Raw genomic sequence first — 18,201 nt, 5'->3', positions numbered from 1 at the left:
CCATCCAATGGGGTCCTATGTATCTGAGGGCTAGGAGCCCATCTGGCTAGCAGGGATTCCATCTACCTGAAGATTTGCAGTGTGTGTCCAACTGGCAGATGGTCTGGGTAGTGGAGGATCTGTCTGGCTCATGATGCTTTTTCTATATGAGGGTCCATCTGCCTATGTGACCAGTTGACTGCCTGAGTGTCCACCTGGGTGTCTTCCCAGCAGAAGATATATCAATTTCTCTGCCAAAATGGGGGGTCTGCCCACCTGTCTGCCTAGTTGGAAGTCTGGCTGGCTGGGTGGGGTGTCTGTGCAATCAAGGGTCCGTGTGGCTAGTATCTGCCTGGCTGGAGTCCAGTTGGCTAGTTGGGAGTCTGTGTGACCAGGTCTGTCAGGCTGTCTGCCCACATGGGAGTGGGTCTGTGTAGCTGGGAGGTCTGTCTAGCTGAGAGGACATCTGTGTCTATTCAGCTGGGTATCTCTTTACATCTGCCTGGGAGTCTGTCTAGCCAAGGGTTTATCTGGCTGATGTCCGTCTAGCTGCTTAGCTTGGGGGAAGTGGTCTGTCTTTTGGGTGGTCTGTTTTGCATGGAGTGGTCTGTTAGGCTGTCAGTGGGTCACTCTCTCTGGCTGGAGGTCCACCCATGGACTGTCCCTCTGAAGGTCTGGCTGTCTAAGGGAATTGCTATATGCCTGTCCAGGTTGGGATTCCATCTGTCTGCCTGCCCATCTGGGGATCTTTTCACCTGCCTGAAATCAGTCTGCTTGGCTGTTGTTATGCCTGGCTTCCATCTGTCTGAATGGTGGAGGTCAACGGGGGTCCATCCATCTCCCTGTGTTATAAGCTGAGTGTCTGAGTGAGGGAGGCTCAGATACTGAGATGAACCAGTCCTTCAAGTGGTGAAGGGGACAGTCTCCAGAAGCGTATCTGTCCATCCTTCCCTTCACAGCCGGGAGCCCTGCCCAGACTCTTGGGGTTGAATTTATTCTTGAATATGCTCAGTGTAACCTCACCAGCCATTGTCAACCAACTACCTCCCCAAGCCTCACGCCTTGAACGTTATGATCACTGAGGCAAAGCCCCCATATTTTCCACACTGAGAAACTTTTATTTTGATTCAGCCCAGCAACCCCATTCCCAGCACGTCACAGAGTAGAGCACGGCCCTCAGCAGTCCAGGAACCCACGTGGACCAGGCACCCAACAGGCAGGCAAGGGCGCTGCACTCACACGCGGGTCCACTCGGCAGGCGGGTCCCGGGGTCCTTTAGGCCTTCCAATGCGCAGGTTGAAGCCTGGAAAAGGAAGGGCACCGTAGGGATCACGGAGAAGCTGAGGTGCAGAGAGGTAGGCAACTCGTGGAAAGTCACCCCCAAGCCTCCAGGCCCTCACGGTTTGCTGCTGACACATCCACAGGACTCCGAGGGCGTGTGTTTTCCTAACACCATCTTAAAGCCCCAAATGCCTGGGATTCAGTTAAAACTGTAGAGTCCCAGCGACCCAGGCTGTCTGACTTACCTAGCCCACCAGTCTGAGCTCCATCTACCACGTCCTCGTAGGCGCCAGGCCCTGCTGGGCTTTGGTCAACAGGAACTGCGGGCAGAAAACCACCTAACAGATCGGCTCAGGCCGCCCCTCGAAGTTCCGGAGAGCCACTCGGAGGCAAATGCGCATCCTCCCAGGCCAGAGAAGGCAGGCTGGGGGCCGGGCGCCGGGGCCCAGCAGGAGGGTGCGTGGCCAGGGGCGTGACCAAATCGGAGACCTCCGCCCAGACTAGGTGGTCGGGCCAGAGACCGCGGTTTGGCCCGGGACGCTTCCGGGCGTGACCAGAGGACGGGCGGTTGTCCCAGAGGCGTGGCCGGGGAAGCCAGGACGTCAGCCTCCGGGGCGTGACCGGGCCGGACTCGGTGGAGGGGGGGTGGGGGTCCTCGTGGCCTCCAGACCCTCCAGACCGCAGCCACAGGGGGTCGGGAGACGGAGCAGGTCGGGGCCAGCCCTCCCCAGCCCCGCGCCCGGGCCGCGTCGACTTACCGCGGCCGGGCAGCGGCCCGCGCCCGTCCTCCGCGTGCGCCTGGGGCCGCCGGGCGCGCGGCGTCACCTGGCTGTAGAGGGGCGTCTCCTCCGCGCCGCGCGCCCGCGCGCCCGCCCCTGTCCCGGTGCCCGCGGGGGCCGCGCGCTTCTGCACCACAGCGTACGTGTCGGCCATGGCGAGGCCCGGGGACCCGGGTACCGAGATGCTCCTGCGGGTGGGGAGGAAGTGAAGCGGCGGCGCCGAGGCTGGGGAGGGAGGGGGCAGCGCGCTCGGCGCGCAAACCACCGGCTTCCTTCCCGCCCGAGGCGGCGCGCAGTTACAGAGCGAGGAGGTGGAGGTGGTAGCGCCTCTGGGGAAAGGGGTCTCGTTTCTGTGTCCCTAGCGCCCAGCAGGTTGGGTGGATGAAGGAAGGAAGGGGCCAGCCTGGCAGGTGAATGGGGCAAGATATTGGTATTGAGGATTGGTCATTTCTGTGTAGTTGTCTGTTGAATAAATGAATGAGGAAGTGACATCTAAAGAGAAGCAAGGGAGAGTCTCAAAATGGAGGGCTGGTCTCAGGGACCAAGGGCTGAAGTCTCTGCTGCACCCGACATGAGGCCTTACAGTTGGGTGGCCTCAAAAAATATCTGCTGCATTAACGAGTGGAAAAGCGAGGAGAGAACTAACATCGGGAGCTAGCCTGAGGGGCAGAGGCAATGGATCTCTGGGATTAAAGAATCATCTTGTGGAGGGTTCCCAGAGGTCAGCTGCAAGAAAGGGCCAGTGAATATTTGGTGAACTGAACGGCAAGGAAGGGGCTGGTGTTTCAAGGGTGAGGAAAGGGCCAGCCTCCAAGGACGAGAAAGTGAAAATGGAAGACTGAGGGGAGGGGGCTGGGTACCTGAGGACCCCGCCGGATGGGCGGGCTGTGGCAGGAAGGGTGTGGGAAGTCCGGAGGGAGAAGGCATCATCGTAGAGTGGGGCACAATTCTGGGGAAAGGCAGGAGGGAAAGGCATGAGGCTTCGGAGGACGCTATCCAGGCTCCTAGTGGTGCGAGGTCACTGTGGGCTCTGTGGGGGAAGCTTAAGAGGGGACAGTGATAAGGGAGCAAGGAGGAGGACAAAGGTAGATATCATAGTGCGTCAGTCCCTGCTCCCGGAGGGAGTCCAAGGGCTGGATGCTGGCGCTGGTGGTGGCCATAGACCTCTGCTCTGGGTCCTGGTCTCTGAGGACTGGAAGGGGCCTTGGTACCTCCTTGAGGTTCTGGTAGTGAGGGCTGGCATTTTGGAGCGCTGAGAGGAACATCTGAGCCACTGTGTGGCACAGGAACCTGTACTGCTCCTGAAGGGGTGGGGGAGGGAAGAGGGGTCATCGAGAAGGAAAGACCAGAACAGGAGGGATATGTCCTTGGAACGAGGAGACCCGGCTCCCACCTCTGTCTGTATGGCTGCAGGCCGCTGCCTCCGAATCTCGAGGACCACACTGAAGAGGCTGAAGTTAGGTGGGATCATCTAGGGCAGAGAGATGGGCACTTGAGCAGGACCTCATAGGCACAGGACCCACACTGCGCTGTATGCCCTCTTCATACCTGGGTCAGAAGCAGCTGTCTCACATAATCCAGGGTGCACAGGACACCTGTTCGCCCACAGCCCGCGCTGACAAGTGAGAATCAGAGTGAGCTGGGTCAGGGCCTGCCTGCAACCCCTTTTAAAGGGGGCATTTGGGGCTGGGGGTGAGGGCCTTAATGGAGTGTCCCCTGCAGCACTTTTTGATTCCCAGGATCCCAGATTATAATTTGAAAGGAAAACCTTTCTAATTGCTTATATTTGTTGAGCATCAACTGTGTACTTACTCCCTAGCAGTCTGTGCTCAATAAATACTAACCATTTCAGCTGCAACTTGAGCAAGTGTGGCCTCAGGTTTCTTGAAACAGGCACTCAGACTGTAAGACTGGCTCCAAGCCCTGCACTATCCTCCCTGTCCCCTCTCCACCACCATCCCCTCTGTCTCGCCAGACCCCCATAAAGCCCATTTTCCTAAACCTGCAGTGGACACAGAGGGGGCTGGGGCCAGATCCCTGGAGGCGCCGGGCTTCCTCCACCATGGCGAGCACGTGGTCGGGATTGGTAGGGACCCCTCTGTCTGGCCAGGACATATACTGCAGCTGGTACACAGAGCGGGATTCCTGAAACATAGGAAATGAGGGGCAAAGAATAAAAAAAGAAAGAAATGCATTTATTGAGCCCCTGTTACATGTCAGCCCTAGTTCTCTACATCCTCCGTTTAAATGCAACAGATAATAACTGAAGAGATGGGTACTATTGTTAATGCACATTTTACAGATGAGAAAACAGAGACAGGAAACAGCTCTCCCTATGTAGGAGTCTCCTCCTCCCCTTTCAGTACCTTCTGGAAGGTGACCTGAAGAGTCCTGAGCGTAATGTCTGCATTCAGCCATGTCTCCCTTGTCTGTGGATATGGGGCATGTGAGAAGAGGGCAGAGAACAAAGATCACAGGTGCCAAAAGACATATTTACAAAAAACAAAGCATTTCTGATTAAAAATCAAATACAGGGAGTTCCCTGGTGGCCTAGTGGTTAGAATTCTGGGCTTTCACTGCCATGGCCTGGGTTCAATCCCTGGTCAGGGAACTGAGATCCTGCAAGCCACGCAGCATGGCCCCCCCAAAAAAAACAAAAGAAAAATCAAATACAAACAACATATTTTTAAAAATTAATTTAGCCCGAATATCTCCCATGGCTTTTGTGAAGGAAACATTTCACAAAGGGGAGAAAGAGGAACTATGATTAAATATCCAACAAGCTCATTTACAGTGAAACAAAGAAACGTCTTTTGTTCTAAAACAAGTTTCATTGTATTTATTCAATACCAATTGTATTTATGACTTATGAGAGATTTTCCTGAGTTCTTTTGAAAGGGTAAGGGAAATAAGAATTTTAAGAACCTAACCAGGCACATGAACATTTACAGAGATAACCATGATAGTAGTTAAAATGCAAAAACAGTATATAATGAGTTCTGACTATTTGCAATGCTAATACCAGAGCGCTCCCTGCAGTGTGAGTGGGACTGTGGGAAAACCGTTCAGGCCCAGCCCAAAAGCTTTCCACTCAGAATCATCTGTGAAATCTTCCACAACATCCGAGACTTCATAAAGTGCTGTTCCCACCTCTGCCCCAGCTCACCAGAGTGATGCAGAAAAGCCCAATCTGCAGTGGCTCCTGTTCTTGGGCCCAATAACGCTCACACTTTTTCTGCAAAAGGCACGGGGAAAAGGGCAGAGAGTGAAGAGGGGGAGTCTGCCTCAAAGTTCAGATCAACACGTGCACACCCCGCATGGGACAGCTCAGGTTGCTGGTGGAAGCACAGACAACTGAAACTTCAAAGGAGGCCAGGCAGCAGAACCTCATCAGAGTAAACACAGACAGACTCAATGGAGATGTGAGCTTCTGACTGTGCAGGAGGAAGACAGTCCAGAATATTCTACTTCTGTAAGCAACTGAAAACCTGGACAAAATATATGAGCCACTATTTTCAGACACTGGTCCACAGCCTTGCAGGACTGTGATCACTGAACAACGGGAAACACATGAGTCAAACCTTATGACCTCCCCAGCTTACTGCCAAGAGGCAGTAACCAGGCTGCAGAACCTGGAGAGTTTGATGAGCCCACTGAGTTGAGGAACCAGAGATCTTGGCTCGGGGAGGCCAAGGCAGAGGTCTTGAGAGAACAGCACTATGCAAACAAAAGCAAAGAACTCCAGAAGTCTGCATAGGGGTCCCCTTAAGTCTTTAGCTGAATAATGATCTGGGCACATATGACACGAAACCCCATGAAGCTAGGAAGGAATAACTTCCCTTGAAGGAATAATAGCTAGGGAACTATAAGATGAACATTTCCTAGGGCTCACAGTGGGACAGAAATAATTTACATTTCCTCCAGCCACAGTGGAGAGACCTGAGTGATTAGAAAGGGCATTCAATAGGGAACCTGAAGGATCAAACATTGAAAGTAGAAGAACTTAGTTCTAGAATAAAGGCTTCTCTAGACTCGCCCTACAAAAGCTTAGAAACAAACCTTAAAATGATCAAATATCTAAAAGTAACTTAACTGCCTTCCACAAAAAGTCCAACACTTTTTAAAGGAAGGTAAAAAATCCAAAATTTACTTTTGTAAAATTTAAAATATTGAGCATCCAATAAAAATTTACTAGACATACAAAGAAGCAAGAAAATATGACTTATACCCAGGAGAAAAAGCAGCAGAAAAAGACCCAATAGAGATGAGGAAACAAGCAGACAAAGACTTTGAAACAGCCTTTGTAAATATTATAAATATGTTCAAAAATGAAAAGGGAACCACAAAAGGGATGAAAGTGAAATAAAAGATATTAAAAAGACCTAAATGGAACTTCTAGAGAGGAAAAATAAAATATATGAAATAAAAAATTCACTGTCTAAGACCCATGAAAAGATGTTCAACATCAGTAATTATTAGAGAAATGCAAATCAAAACTACAATGAGGTACCGCCTCACACTGGTCAGAATGGCCATCATGAAAATGTCTACAAATAACAAATGCTGGAGAGGGTGTGGAGAAAAGAGAACCTCCCACATTGCTGGTGGGAATGTAAATTGATGCAGCCACTATGGAAAACAGTATGGAGGTTCCTCAAAAAACTAAAAATAGAGTTACCATATGATCCAGCAATCTCACTCCTGGGCATACATCCGGACAAAGCTATAATTTGAAGAGATACATGCACCCCTGTGTTCATAGCAGCACTACTCAAAATAGCTAAGACATGGAAACAACCTAAATGTCTATCGACAGATGAATGGGTAAAGAAGATGAGGTATATATATACAATATACTCAGCCATAAAAAAGAATGAAATAATGCCATTTGCAGCAACATGGATGGACCTAGAGATTATCACACTAAGGGAAGTAAGTCAGAAAGAGAAAGACAAATACCATAGGATATCACTAAATATCTAACATATGACACAAATAAATTTATCTACAAAACAGAAACAGACTCACAGAGATACAGAACAGACTTGTAGTTGCTGTGGGCAAGGGGGTGGGGAGGGATGGACTGGAAGTTTGGGATTAGCAAATGCAAACTATTATATATAGAATGGATAAACAACAAGGTCCTACTGTATAGCACAGGGAACTGTATTCAATATCCTGTGATAAACCATAATGGAAAAGAATATGAAAAAAAATTCACTCTCTAATAGCAGATTAGACACCAGAAGATCAGTGAACACAAAGGCATAGCAATAGAAACTATTCAAAATGAAAAAGAGAGAGAAAAACTGGGGAAAAAAACTAAGAGAGAGAATCAGATACCTGTGGAAATATATATCAAGTGGCCTAATGTATGTGTACCTGGAGTCCAGAAGGAGAGGAGAGGGGAGAATAGAAGCTATTTTTGAATAAACAATAGCTGGAAAATTTTCCAAATTTGATGAAACTATGAACCCACAGATCCAAGAAGGTCAATGAACCAGAGGGAGAATAATCATAAAGAAAGCCACACCAAGGTAGCTCATGATCAAATTGCTGAAAAACAATGATAAAGAAAAAAATCTTAAAAGCATCACACATAAAAAAGACACATTACATACTGAGGAATAAGGATGACAGCAGAATTTTGTTAGAAACTCTGCAAGCCAGAGAGCAATGCTGTGACACCCTAAAAATGCTGAAATTAAAAAAACTTTCAGACAAAAGCTGAGAGACTTTGTCACAAGCAAAACTGCACTATGAGAAATATTATAGTAAGCTTTTCATACAAAAGGAACCAGGTGGAATACAGACCCACACAAAGGGATGAAAAGTAAAGAAAAAGGTAAATATGTAGCTAAATGTAAAAGGTATTTCTCATTTTTAACATCTTTAAAAGATAATCTAGTGAATTTTACCAAAAAAGGAGGAATTAATAGGAATCCTTCACAAACTTTTCCAAAAAATTGAAGGAACATTTGCCAACATATTTTGAGACCAGTATTATTCTGCTACCAAAACCAGACAGATATCACAAGAAAAGAAAACTACTAAGCAGCGTCTCAAGAATATAGACAGAAGAATCCTCAACACAATATTAACAAAGGATTTTACACAGGATCAGGTGGGATTAATCCCGGGAACACATATATGAAAATCAATACATGAAGGTCAATCAATATCATATACCATAATAATAGAAAATGAAACAAAAACACATGATCAACTTAATAGATGCAGAAAAAAAATCTGAACAAAATCCAATACATTTTCATATAAAAATATGAAAGGAACTAGACATAGAAAGGAAATTCCCCATCTTGATTTAAAAAGCAAAACCAACAACAACAAAAAATATCTACCAAAACCTACAGCTAACCTAATACTTAATGGTGAAAGACTGAATGTTTTGTGCTTAAGATCAGGAACAAGACAAGAATGTTTGCACTTTTTTGTACTGGAAGTTGTAGACAGTGCAATTAGGAAAAAAGAAATGAAGGAAGGAAAGGAGGGAAGGTAGGAGGGAGGAAGCAAGAGAGAGAAAAAAGAAAAGGAAAGGAAAGGAAAGAAAAGAAAAAAAAAAAGATAGGGAGAGAAAGAAGAAGAAAGAAAGGAAGGGAGGTTACCCAGATTGGAAAGGAAGAAGCAAAAGTATGTCAACTTGCAGATAGCATGATATTATATATAGAAAACCCTAAAGAATGCGCGCGCGCACACACACACACACACACACACACACACACACTATTAGAACTAATAAGCGAGTTCGGCAAGGTTGCAGGATACAAAGTCAATATAGAAAAATCAACTGTATTTTCATATTTAAAAAACTATTATTTGCAATACCTCCCACCCACCCCCAGAATTGATAGATTCAATGAAATCCTTATCAGAATCCTAGAAGGCTTTTTGAAGATATGGGCAAGCTGATCTTAACATTAATATATAAACAATATGTTAACATTAATAAATGTGTTATGGATTCCCAAGACTGCCCTCAGTTTTGATGACTCAATAGGAGGGCTCACAGGACTCAGCATAGAGTTGTACTTGTGGCTACAATTTATCGCAATGAAAGGTTACAGGATAAAACAGCAAAGGGAGAAGGCGCACAGGGTGAAGTCTGCAGGAAACAGGGTGCCAGCTTCCAAGGTTCTTCTCCCAGTGGAGTCACATAGAATGTGCTTAATTCCTCCAGAATGAGTTGTGACCACACATGTGAAATGTCCACAGGGACATTTAGGAATTCAGTGCCCAGGGTTTTTACTGGGGGACTCTATGTGGTAGGTAGGCACCTCTGACTAGCATGTGACAAAACTTCAGACTCCCAGAGGGAAAGCAGATGTTCACATAAACCTACTGTCACATAGACACGTTGTTTGTATAAACAGTTTAGGCATGGTGAGCCACTCTTATTAGAAATCCAATTTCCAGTCAAGAGCCAACCTTGCAGGAAGTTCTTTTTAAGCATAATCATTTATGCCTGATATGTTAACTCTTTTCTGCATGGCAAGTGACCCAGAATAGCCAAAACAATCTTGCAAAAAGAAGAACAAATTTGGAGGACTCACACTTCCTGATTTCAAAACTTACCACAAACCTACAATACCGAGTAGTACTGGCACAAAGATAGACATGTCGATCAATGGAATAGAATTGAGAGTCCAGAAATAAACCTTTACGTGTACACTCAATTGATTTTCAACAAAGTACCAAGACCATTCAATGGGGAAAGCACAGTCTTTTTAACAAATGGTGCTAGGACAACTGGGTATCTATAAACAAAAGAATGAATTTGGACCGCTGTCTTACACCATATACAAAAATTAACTCAAAATGAATCAGAGACCTAAACATAAGAGAGAAAACTATAAAACACTTAGAAGAAAACATAGGAGTAAATCTTTTTGACCTTTCGTTAGACAATGACTTGTTAGATACAACATCAAAAGCACATCAAAACAATAGATTGGAAGTCTTCAAAATTAAAAATTGTTTGTGCTTCAAAGGACACTATAAAGAAAATGAAAAGACACACCCACACAATGGAAAAAAATATTTCTAAATCATATACTGATAAGGGACTTGTATTCAGAAGAATTCTTACAACCCAATAATAAAAAGACAAATAACCCAATTAAAAAATGGGCAAAGGACCGAAACAAATTTTCTCCAAAGAAGACATACAAATGGAAAAATAAGCACATGAAAAGATGTTTGGTAAATGTAAACCACAAATCCACCTCATTAGGCAAATGCAAACCAAAACTGCAATGAGATACCACTTCCCATCCATTAGGATGGCTAATAAAAACAAAAGTGAAAACAGAAAATAACATGTCTTGGTGAGTGTTTGGAAAAATGGAACACTTGTGCATTGCTGGTGAGAATATAAGGTGGTCCAGCCACTGTGGAAAGCAACAACAACAAAATTAAACACAGAATTGCCATATGATCCAGTAATTAATTCTACTACCCAAAAGAATTGAAAACAAGGACTCAAAACAGATACTTATGTACTAATGTTCATAGCAGCACTATCACAGTAACCAAAAGGTAGAAACAACCCAAATGTCCATCAATAGGTGAATGGATAAACAAAATGTGGTACATACATACAATGAAATGTTATTCAGCCTTAAAAAGAATGAAATTCTGATACACTCTACAACATGGATGAACCTTGAAAACCTGATAAATGAAATAAGTCAGACACAAAAGAACAAGTATTGTATGACTCCACTGATATGAGGTACCTAGAAGAGGCAAATTAATAGAGACAGAAAGTAGAATAAAGGCTACCAACAGCTGCAGGAAGGGGAAATGGGAAGAAACTGTTAAATGGATACAGAGTTTCTGTCTGGGATGATGAACAAGTTCTGGAATTGGACAGTGGTAACGGTTTGCAACACTGTGAGTGTACTTAATGTTCCCAAATTGTACACTTGAGATCATTAAAATGGCAAAATTTATGTTATGTATAGTTTACCACAACTGAAAAAAAAAAAAGACCCAATGAGTACAACTTCACATCAAACAGGATAGCAAAAATGAAAAAGACAGACAATAACAAGTGTTGGTAAGAATGTGGAGAAATTGGAACCTTCATACATTGCTGGTTGAAATGTAAAATGATATAGCCACTGTGGAAAACAGTTTGGTAGTTCCTCAAAATGTTAAAAATAGAGTTTACCATATGACCCAGCAATTCCACTTCTAGGTATATATCCAAGAGAAATGAAAACATACTTCTACACAAAAACTTTCACATGAATGTTTATAGCAGCAATATTCATAATCACCAAAAAGTGGAAACAGCTCAAATTCTATGAAGTGATTAATGGATATATAAAATGTGGTAGATCCATTCAATGGAGTGTTATTCAGCAATAAGAATGGGTGAAGTATTGATACATGCTACAATATACATTAGCCTTAAAATACAACCTTAGTGAAAGAAGCCAGTCATGAAAGACAACATATCATATGATTCCAGTTATAGGAAAAGTCCAGAGTGGGCAAATCTACAGAGACTAAAAATAGATTAGTAGTTGCCTAGGGTGGAGTTTGGTAGGAAATGCAGCATGACTGCTAATAGATACAAGGCTTCTTTATGGGGTGATGAAAAGGTTCTGAAATTCATTGTGGTGATGACTGTATAACTCAGGAATATATTAACAACAATTGAATTGCACACTTTAGATGGATGAATTGTATCTCAATAAAGTTGTTTTTTTTAAAGATAATCTGTAGGAAAAATAATAGCAGTGTGTTGTGTAGTATATTTTAAATTTGGGATCAAACCTAGGGCAACAATAGCTTGAAGCATGGAAAGAGAAAATTGAAATATGCTATTGTAAAGTTCTCACATTTTACATGAAATGATATAATATTATTTGAATATAGACTGTGATAAGTACACATTCCACTAAGAACACAAGCACATAATACAAAGAGGTATAACTAATAAGTGAATAATGACTGTGAAACAGAGTCATAAAAATTCGCAGTAAAAAAGAAGACAGAAAATAAGAAAGGAACAAAGAACTGATGGAACAAATAGAAAACAAATAGCAAAATCATAGATTTAGACACATTATTGGCACATTAAAGACTAAATACTCCAATTAAAGGCAGAGATTGTCAGACTGGATAAAAAAGTAAGTACCCACAATGTGCCAGCTATAACAAACACAGTTTAAAAATAAAAATGGGGAATTCCCTGGAAGTCCAGTGGTTAGGACTCTGCACTTCCATTGCAGGGGGCATGGGTTCAATCCCTGCTCAGGGAAATAAGAGGCTGCAAGCCCCGTGGTGCAGCCAAAAAAATAAATAAAATAAATAAAAATGAACACAGATAAAAAGTAAAAGAATTAAAATAGAGATATCATGCACACTCTAATCTAAAGAGGTTTAAATGGCTATATTAATATCAAAGTACACTTTAGAGAAAGGGATATTACCCTTTTCCTTTTAGAGATAAAAGGGACATTACATATTGAAAACAGGATTGATTCATCAGGAAGGCATAATCCTAACTGTATAAGCACTCAATTATAGAGTTGTAAAATATCTGAAGCAAAAACTGACAGAACTGAAAGGAGAAGTAGATAAATCTAAAATCAGAGTTAGAGATTTCAACACTCCTCTTTCAGCAAATAATAGGACAAGTAGATGAAAAAAAGTAAGAATAGGGACTTCCCTGGTAGTCCAGTGGTTAAGACTCTGCCCTTCCACTGCAGGGGGCACCCTTCCAGTGCAGTGGGCACAGGTTCGGTCCCTGGTCAGGGGAACTATGATCCCACATGCCACATGGCCAAAAAGAAAAAAAAAAAGGTAAGAATAACAAGATTTGAATAATACTATTGAGAAACTTGTCCTAATTCACAGTTATAGAACAGCTGGAAGTTTCAACACTCCTCTCTTGGCAATTGATGGAACATTTAGAGAAAAGAAATCAGTAAGGATATAGAAGATACAGTAAAGATATAGAAGATATTAAAGTGTCTTTCAAAAAGACACAATCAATTTGACCTGATATTTATAGAACACTCCACTCAACAAAGCAGAATACACATTCTTTTCAAGTGCACACAAAACATGTACCAAGATAGATCACATTCATGGCCACAAAACAAGTTTCAGTACATTTGAATCATATAAAGTTGTTCTTTGACCACAATGGAACTGAAAATTAATAACAGGAAGATATATGGAAAAGCCCCCAAATATTTGGAATTTAAGCACAGCCATGGTCAAATACCATTGGTCAAAGAAGAAATCACAAGGGAAAGTAGAAAATATTTTGAGCTAACTGAAAAAAAAGACACTACATACCAGTTTGTGAGATGTAGCTAGAGCACTGCATAGAAAAAAATGAATGATATTAAATACTTATATGTGGGGACTTCCCTGGTGGTCCAGTGGTTAAGAATCCATTTTGCAATGCAGGGGATGCCGGTTTGATCCCTGGTCGGGGAACTAAAATCCCACATACCACAGGGCAACTAAGCCCACGTGCCGCAACTAGAGAGCCCATGTACTGCAACTAGAGAGCCCATGTGCCACAACTACAGCCCACGCACTTTGGAGCCCGTGAGCCACAGCTACAGAGCCCACATGCTCCAGAGCCCGCATGCCGCAACTAGTGAGCCTGCGCACCACAACTAGAGAGAAGCTTGCGCACCGCAACTAAGAGCCCACGCACCGCAACAAAAAGATCCCCAATGCCGCAACTAAGACCCCATGCAGCCAAAAAGTAAATAAATATTTTTTAAAATACTTATATGTGAAAAAAATCGCAAAGTCTATTATCTAAGATTAAGGAACTAGAAAAAAAAAAAGAGCAAGTTAAACCTAAACCAGAAGGAAGGAAATGATAAAGGGAAGAAATTAATGAAATAAACATTAAAAAAATAGAGAAAATGAATAAAACTCAAAGCTGCTTCTTTGAAAAAATAATAAAATTGATAAGCCTCTAGCCCAGAGATTGGCTAACTTTCTATAAATGGCCAGATAATAATAGTTTAGACTTTGTGAGCCATACAATGTACTTAACTTGCAACTACTGAACTTGGCCATTGTAGCATGAAAGCAGGTATACACACTATGTAAACAAATGAGTGTGGCTATGTTCTTATACATTTTTATTTACAAAAACAGGTAGCAGGACAGATTTAGTACAACAACTAAAGTTTTCTTGTCTTTATTCTTGCCAGACCAATGTAGGAGAGAGAGACAGACAGATGACCAACTATCAAAATTAGGAATGAAGAAGGTACATCACTACAGATTGTACAGACTCCATGATCAGCCAGCCATCCCGGGGCAGTACTTACCCCACCCCCAGCCCTGTCCATGGAGCACGCCAGGATGCAGAAACCATGTGCCTTCAATGTTGACATACATTCTTTGAGTAACTAATTTATGCTAATGGGCAAAACAAAGATCCCTGCCCTCATGGAACTTTTCTTCTTATCAGGAAGACAGAATAAACAATATACATAACACATTTGTAGATTATCTTGTATGTTAGAAGTTGGTAAGAACTGTGAAGAAAAAAATGAAAATAGGACAAGGGAAGGAGAGTGAGAGTGCTTGGAGTTCCAAATGGGTGAGATCCAGGAAGATCTCATTGAGGAAGTAGCATTTGAGCCAAGACCTGAAGGTGGTGATGGAGCAGGCCAAGGGGAAAATGTCCCAGGCAGTGGGAACAAAGCATAGGACCCGAGGCAGAACAAAGGCCAGGGTGGTTGGAGTGGAGTGAATAAAGGGGAGAAAGGTGGAAAGAGAGATCAGAGCTGTACTGGGGAAGCCACAGTTATAGGGCCTTATGGTCTATGGTATGGAATGGGGCGGGAAGATCAGCAGGAGAGGGGTTGAGCCCCATGAATAAAAGGTAAAAGATCAACAAAAAAATTAAAGATAGTAATAGTGGGCTTAGCAGAGGTACAGTGAGGGTCACACCAAGAACTGGGCCATTGAGTCATGGCATCAGGGAAGAGGAGCTAGCAAGATTTCTCCTGTCTCCTCTCTGCACAAGGATATGCATTCTAGGGGCTGAGGACACCTACCTGCCCATTTTCAATCTCCTGACAGGCCATCAGGATCACCTAGACAAGAGGGGTAAGGGGAAAGGGAGGAGATTTGGTTTAGAGGGTGTGGTTATCAGGGCCAAGGGAGGACCCAGAATGTTGGACATACCTCACACCCCCCCAAAGCTGACCTTGACCCCAAACTCCCAGATCAGGCGCCAGAAGTCTAGCAAGGTGTGAGGCAGGGGTCCTTGCGTGGCGATGTAGGCCTGGCTTCCATCTGTGCCCTGGTAAAGGCTAAGTTCACTATGGAGATCCCGCTGTCCCCTCCACCACCTCTGCCCCTTCCCTAACGCCCAGCCTGACCCTGATGAAGTTGCCATTGATGTAGTCTCCATGTCCCTCTTCCTGGAGCAGGGAAAGGATCACTCGTGTCTTATCGTCTGCCAGCGGGAGAGGTGAGAAACGTGGAGTTTGTGGGTGACAGGGGCCTTGACGGCCTCCCAGATGAAAGCCAGCAGGGGACAGCATACCTAGCAGGGATCCCATCGAGGTGCACTCGCAGACTGCTGGAGAGAAATGCAGCCACAGCAAGGCCCTGGGAGGGAGAGTTCTGGGGGCCCAGTGGTGGCACGGGGATCCGGGCTAACACCTGCACTGCCTCGGGGTGTGGGCATGCAAAGCAGCACCGACTCCCTCCAGAAGGTCCCCACTCCCACCCCCAACTTACATGGCAGCACATCTTTGTAGCGGTTCTTCCTCACATTTTCTGGTCGACTGCCGGCCTCAGTGGAACACACGCTGTCTGTCTTCCAGGAGGCTGAGCGGGCCCGGATGTCCTGGTGGGAGGACAGAAAGAAGACCCGGGAGAGGGAGGAGAGAGCAAGAGAGGAGCCAGGTTAGGGTCCTGGGACACTGAGACTCTCACAGGGATACACAGCACGTGGCCTGTGAGAGGTGAGTGCAGTGCCCAGATAGCACAGGGCCTGCTAATTATGATTCCATAATAGTAGCGACTCAGAGTGCCTTCTCTGTGCCAGGCTCTGTGTGAGGGCATTGAACCACCTGCAAGGTCCCTCCAAAGTGGGTACTATTATTGACGTCCCCATCATGCCGGTGAGAAAGCTGAGGCACCACATGTTTGAGTGACTTGCTGAAAGTCCCACCCAGGAAGTGGCACAGTGAGTGAGTGAGTATTGAACTCAGACCTCTGAGCATCTACCCCCTGTACACTCAATGTGTATTTACATTGTATTGTGAACAATAATTGTAATATATTATGCATTTAAAATAACAAACATGGTGATACACAATATATAAGACAATATACAATGCATATGAATTATAATGAATAACACTACTTATGTAACTAGATACTATAGGTGCTTTACTACTGTTCCATTATTATAATTAGTGAATAGCATTACCATCATCAAGTATTCATAATCATGATGATAATAAGTAACACCTACCAAGCCCCCTGATGAGTGCAAGCCAGCATTCTAAGTGTTCTTATGCCCATCAAGTCATTTACATCCTCGTGGACACACTAGTGTAGTGGGTACCACTATTAATATTTTTACTATATAGATGAGGAAACCAAGGCCTAGAGAGGCCCAAAGACTCCTGTGAGTACAGGAGGCTGCCTGCAGGAGGGTGGCCTCCAGCAGCTGGCACTGCTTACTGTCCCAGACTGGACCCAGACCCGGATGGACATGATGTCATGTACTACCTGGATATTATGTTTACATTTATTATGTACATTTTCATATTGAATAAATTATATATTTTGCATTTATTATGCATTTCTTATATATGATTTTTATATTTGTGTAAATTTAGATTTATCTTAAACTTCTTTTATCTATTTATTACATATTTTATTACTTAGGAACTTCAATAACTGCTTATTTGATAAATTATAATTCTATGTTGTATTTATGTGTATTCTACTGTTTTAAGAAGTTAACTAATGTTATTGTGTAAATTATAGTTTACAATCATATTTATACATATTCACTATATATTTTCTATTTATTAATAAAATTATTTCATAAATGTTTGTTATCTATTTTTATTATACTCAACGATATATAGTCATTTATTAGATACATACATATATTTACCAAACTTATTTCTAAATTTGAGATGTCACCATATATTGTATTTGCATAGCACGTTTCCATGTTATTATATTTAAAATACCTCAGTACATGTAGATGCGATGCCTACGACGCTGCTGCGTTAGCATTCTTTACATACAGCTTGCACTACCCCATTGTAAAGTTTAGAATATTTATAACTAGTGACAAAGGCGCCTACAAAGTGAGAGCTCAAGATGTGCTAAGCGCTTTTTACCCACACCGGTTGTTTTAATCCTCAGGCCAGTTGAGTCATCAATGTCCGCATTTCACCCAAGGAGAAACTGAGGCCAGAGGGACCGGATAAAGCGCCACAGGCCACAGCGCCTATTAGAGCCGGCGTCCACACACTCGCCGCAGCGGGGCCTCTTGGTTCCTCTTTCCCCAGCCCCTTCCTCCCCAGGACCACAGGAGTGACTGCCTGGTCGCCTGGAGCGGCCGGGCGTCGCGTGTCCAGCGCAGGTGAGCGCCTGCCCTGCTCAGCAACCGGACGATTCTGGGAGCGCGGCAAGGGCGCAGGGACCCGAGGGCGTGTGCGGCCCCGCCCGACCCGGCCGTGGACATAGCCCTCTGGGACCTACTGGCAGAGGGTGAAGACAGACAGGGAGAGAGGGCGACAGAGAGAGGTGCTGGGGAGAGAAAAACAGAGAGATCTCGAGGCGAGGAGATGCCCCTGGAGGCCGAGAGAGAGACAGAGAGACAGAGAGAGACAGAGAGAGAGACAGAGAGAGAGAGGCAAAGCGCAGCAGGGCGCACAGGAGAACAGACGTCTGGACCATCCTGGGCAAGGAGCCGAAGCGCGGCGCGCTGCCGGCCAACTCGGCCACTCACGCTGAACTCGTAGGCGAGGACCGCCCCCTCTCGGACTCCCCGTGCCTCCAGTTGCTCCAAGAAGCTCCTCGCCGCGTCCAAGCTGCAGCTCATGGCGCTGCCGGCTAGCGATACCCAGTCCACCTGTGGCGCTCCGCGCTCCCACCTAGTGTAGAC

General features: G+C 44.4%; 1 protein-coding gene across 1 annotated transcript; it reads right to left on the bottom strand.

Moving 5' to 3' along the window:
- Positions 1–1,076: 1,076 nt before the first annotated feature.
- On the bottom strand, positions 1,077–18,177 carry PTPN18 (protein tyrosine phosphatase non-receptor type 18). Its single transcript, XM_067742343.1, has 15 exons — positions 18,046–18,177; positions 15,804–15,912; positions 15,440–15,516; positions 15,265–15,360; positions 15,113–15,151; positions 5,206–5,274; positions 4,406–4,468; positions 4,042–4,184; positions 3,588–3,654; positions 3,433–3,510; positions 3,251–3,340; positions 2,900–2,988; positions 2,019–2,227; positions 1,506–1,580; positions 1,077–1,282 (listed from the first exon to the last, which is right to left on the bottom strand). The coding sequence occupies exons 1-15, from the start codon at positions 18,136–18,138 to the stop codon at positions 1,215–1,217; spliced, it is 1,365 nt and encodes a 454-aa protein (XP_067598444.1). The 5' UTR covers positions 18,139–18,177; the 3' UTR covers positions 1,077–1,214.
- Positions 18,178–18,201: the final 24 nt, after the last annotated feature.

The sequence above is a fragment of the Pseudorca crassidens genome, chromosome 6, assembly GCF_039906515.1.
Source record: "Pseudorca crassidens isolate mPseCra1 chromosome 6, mPseCra1.hap1, whole genome shotgun sequence".
NCBI lineage: Eukaryota > Metazoa > Chordata > Mammalia > Artiodactyla > Delphinidae > Pseudorca > Pseudorca crassidens.
This window is presented reverse-complemented; position numbering and strand designations above follow the sequence as displayed.

Excerpts from the sequence above, each read along its gene's own strand:
- PTPN18 (XM_067742343.1), bottom strand. The coding sequence starts at position 18,138 with ATGAGCTGCAGCTTGGACGCGGCGAGGAGCTTCTTGGAGCAACTGGAG. Across the intron at positions 2,989-3,250 it reads ACTACCAGAACCTCAAGGAG|AATTGTGCCCCACTCTACGA; the intron begins GTACCAAGGCCC and ends GCCTTTCCCCAG. Across the intron at positions 1,581-2,018 it reads CGGGCCGCTGCCCGGCCGCG|TTCCTGTTGACCAAAGCCCA; the intron begins GTAAGTCGACGC and ends TTCTGCCCGCAG.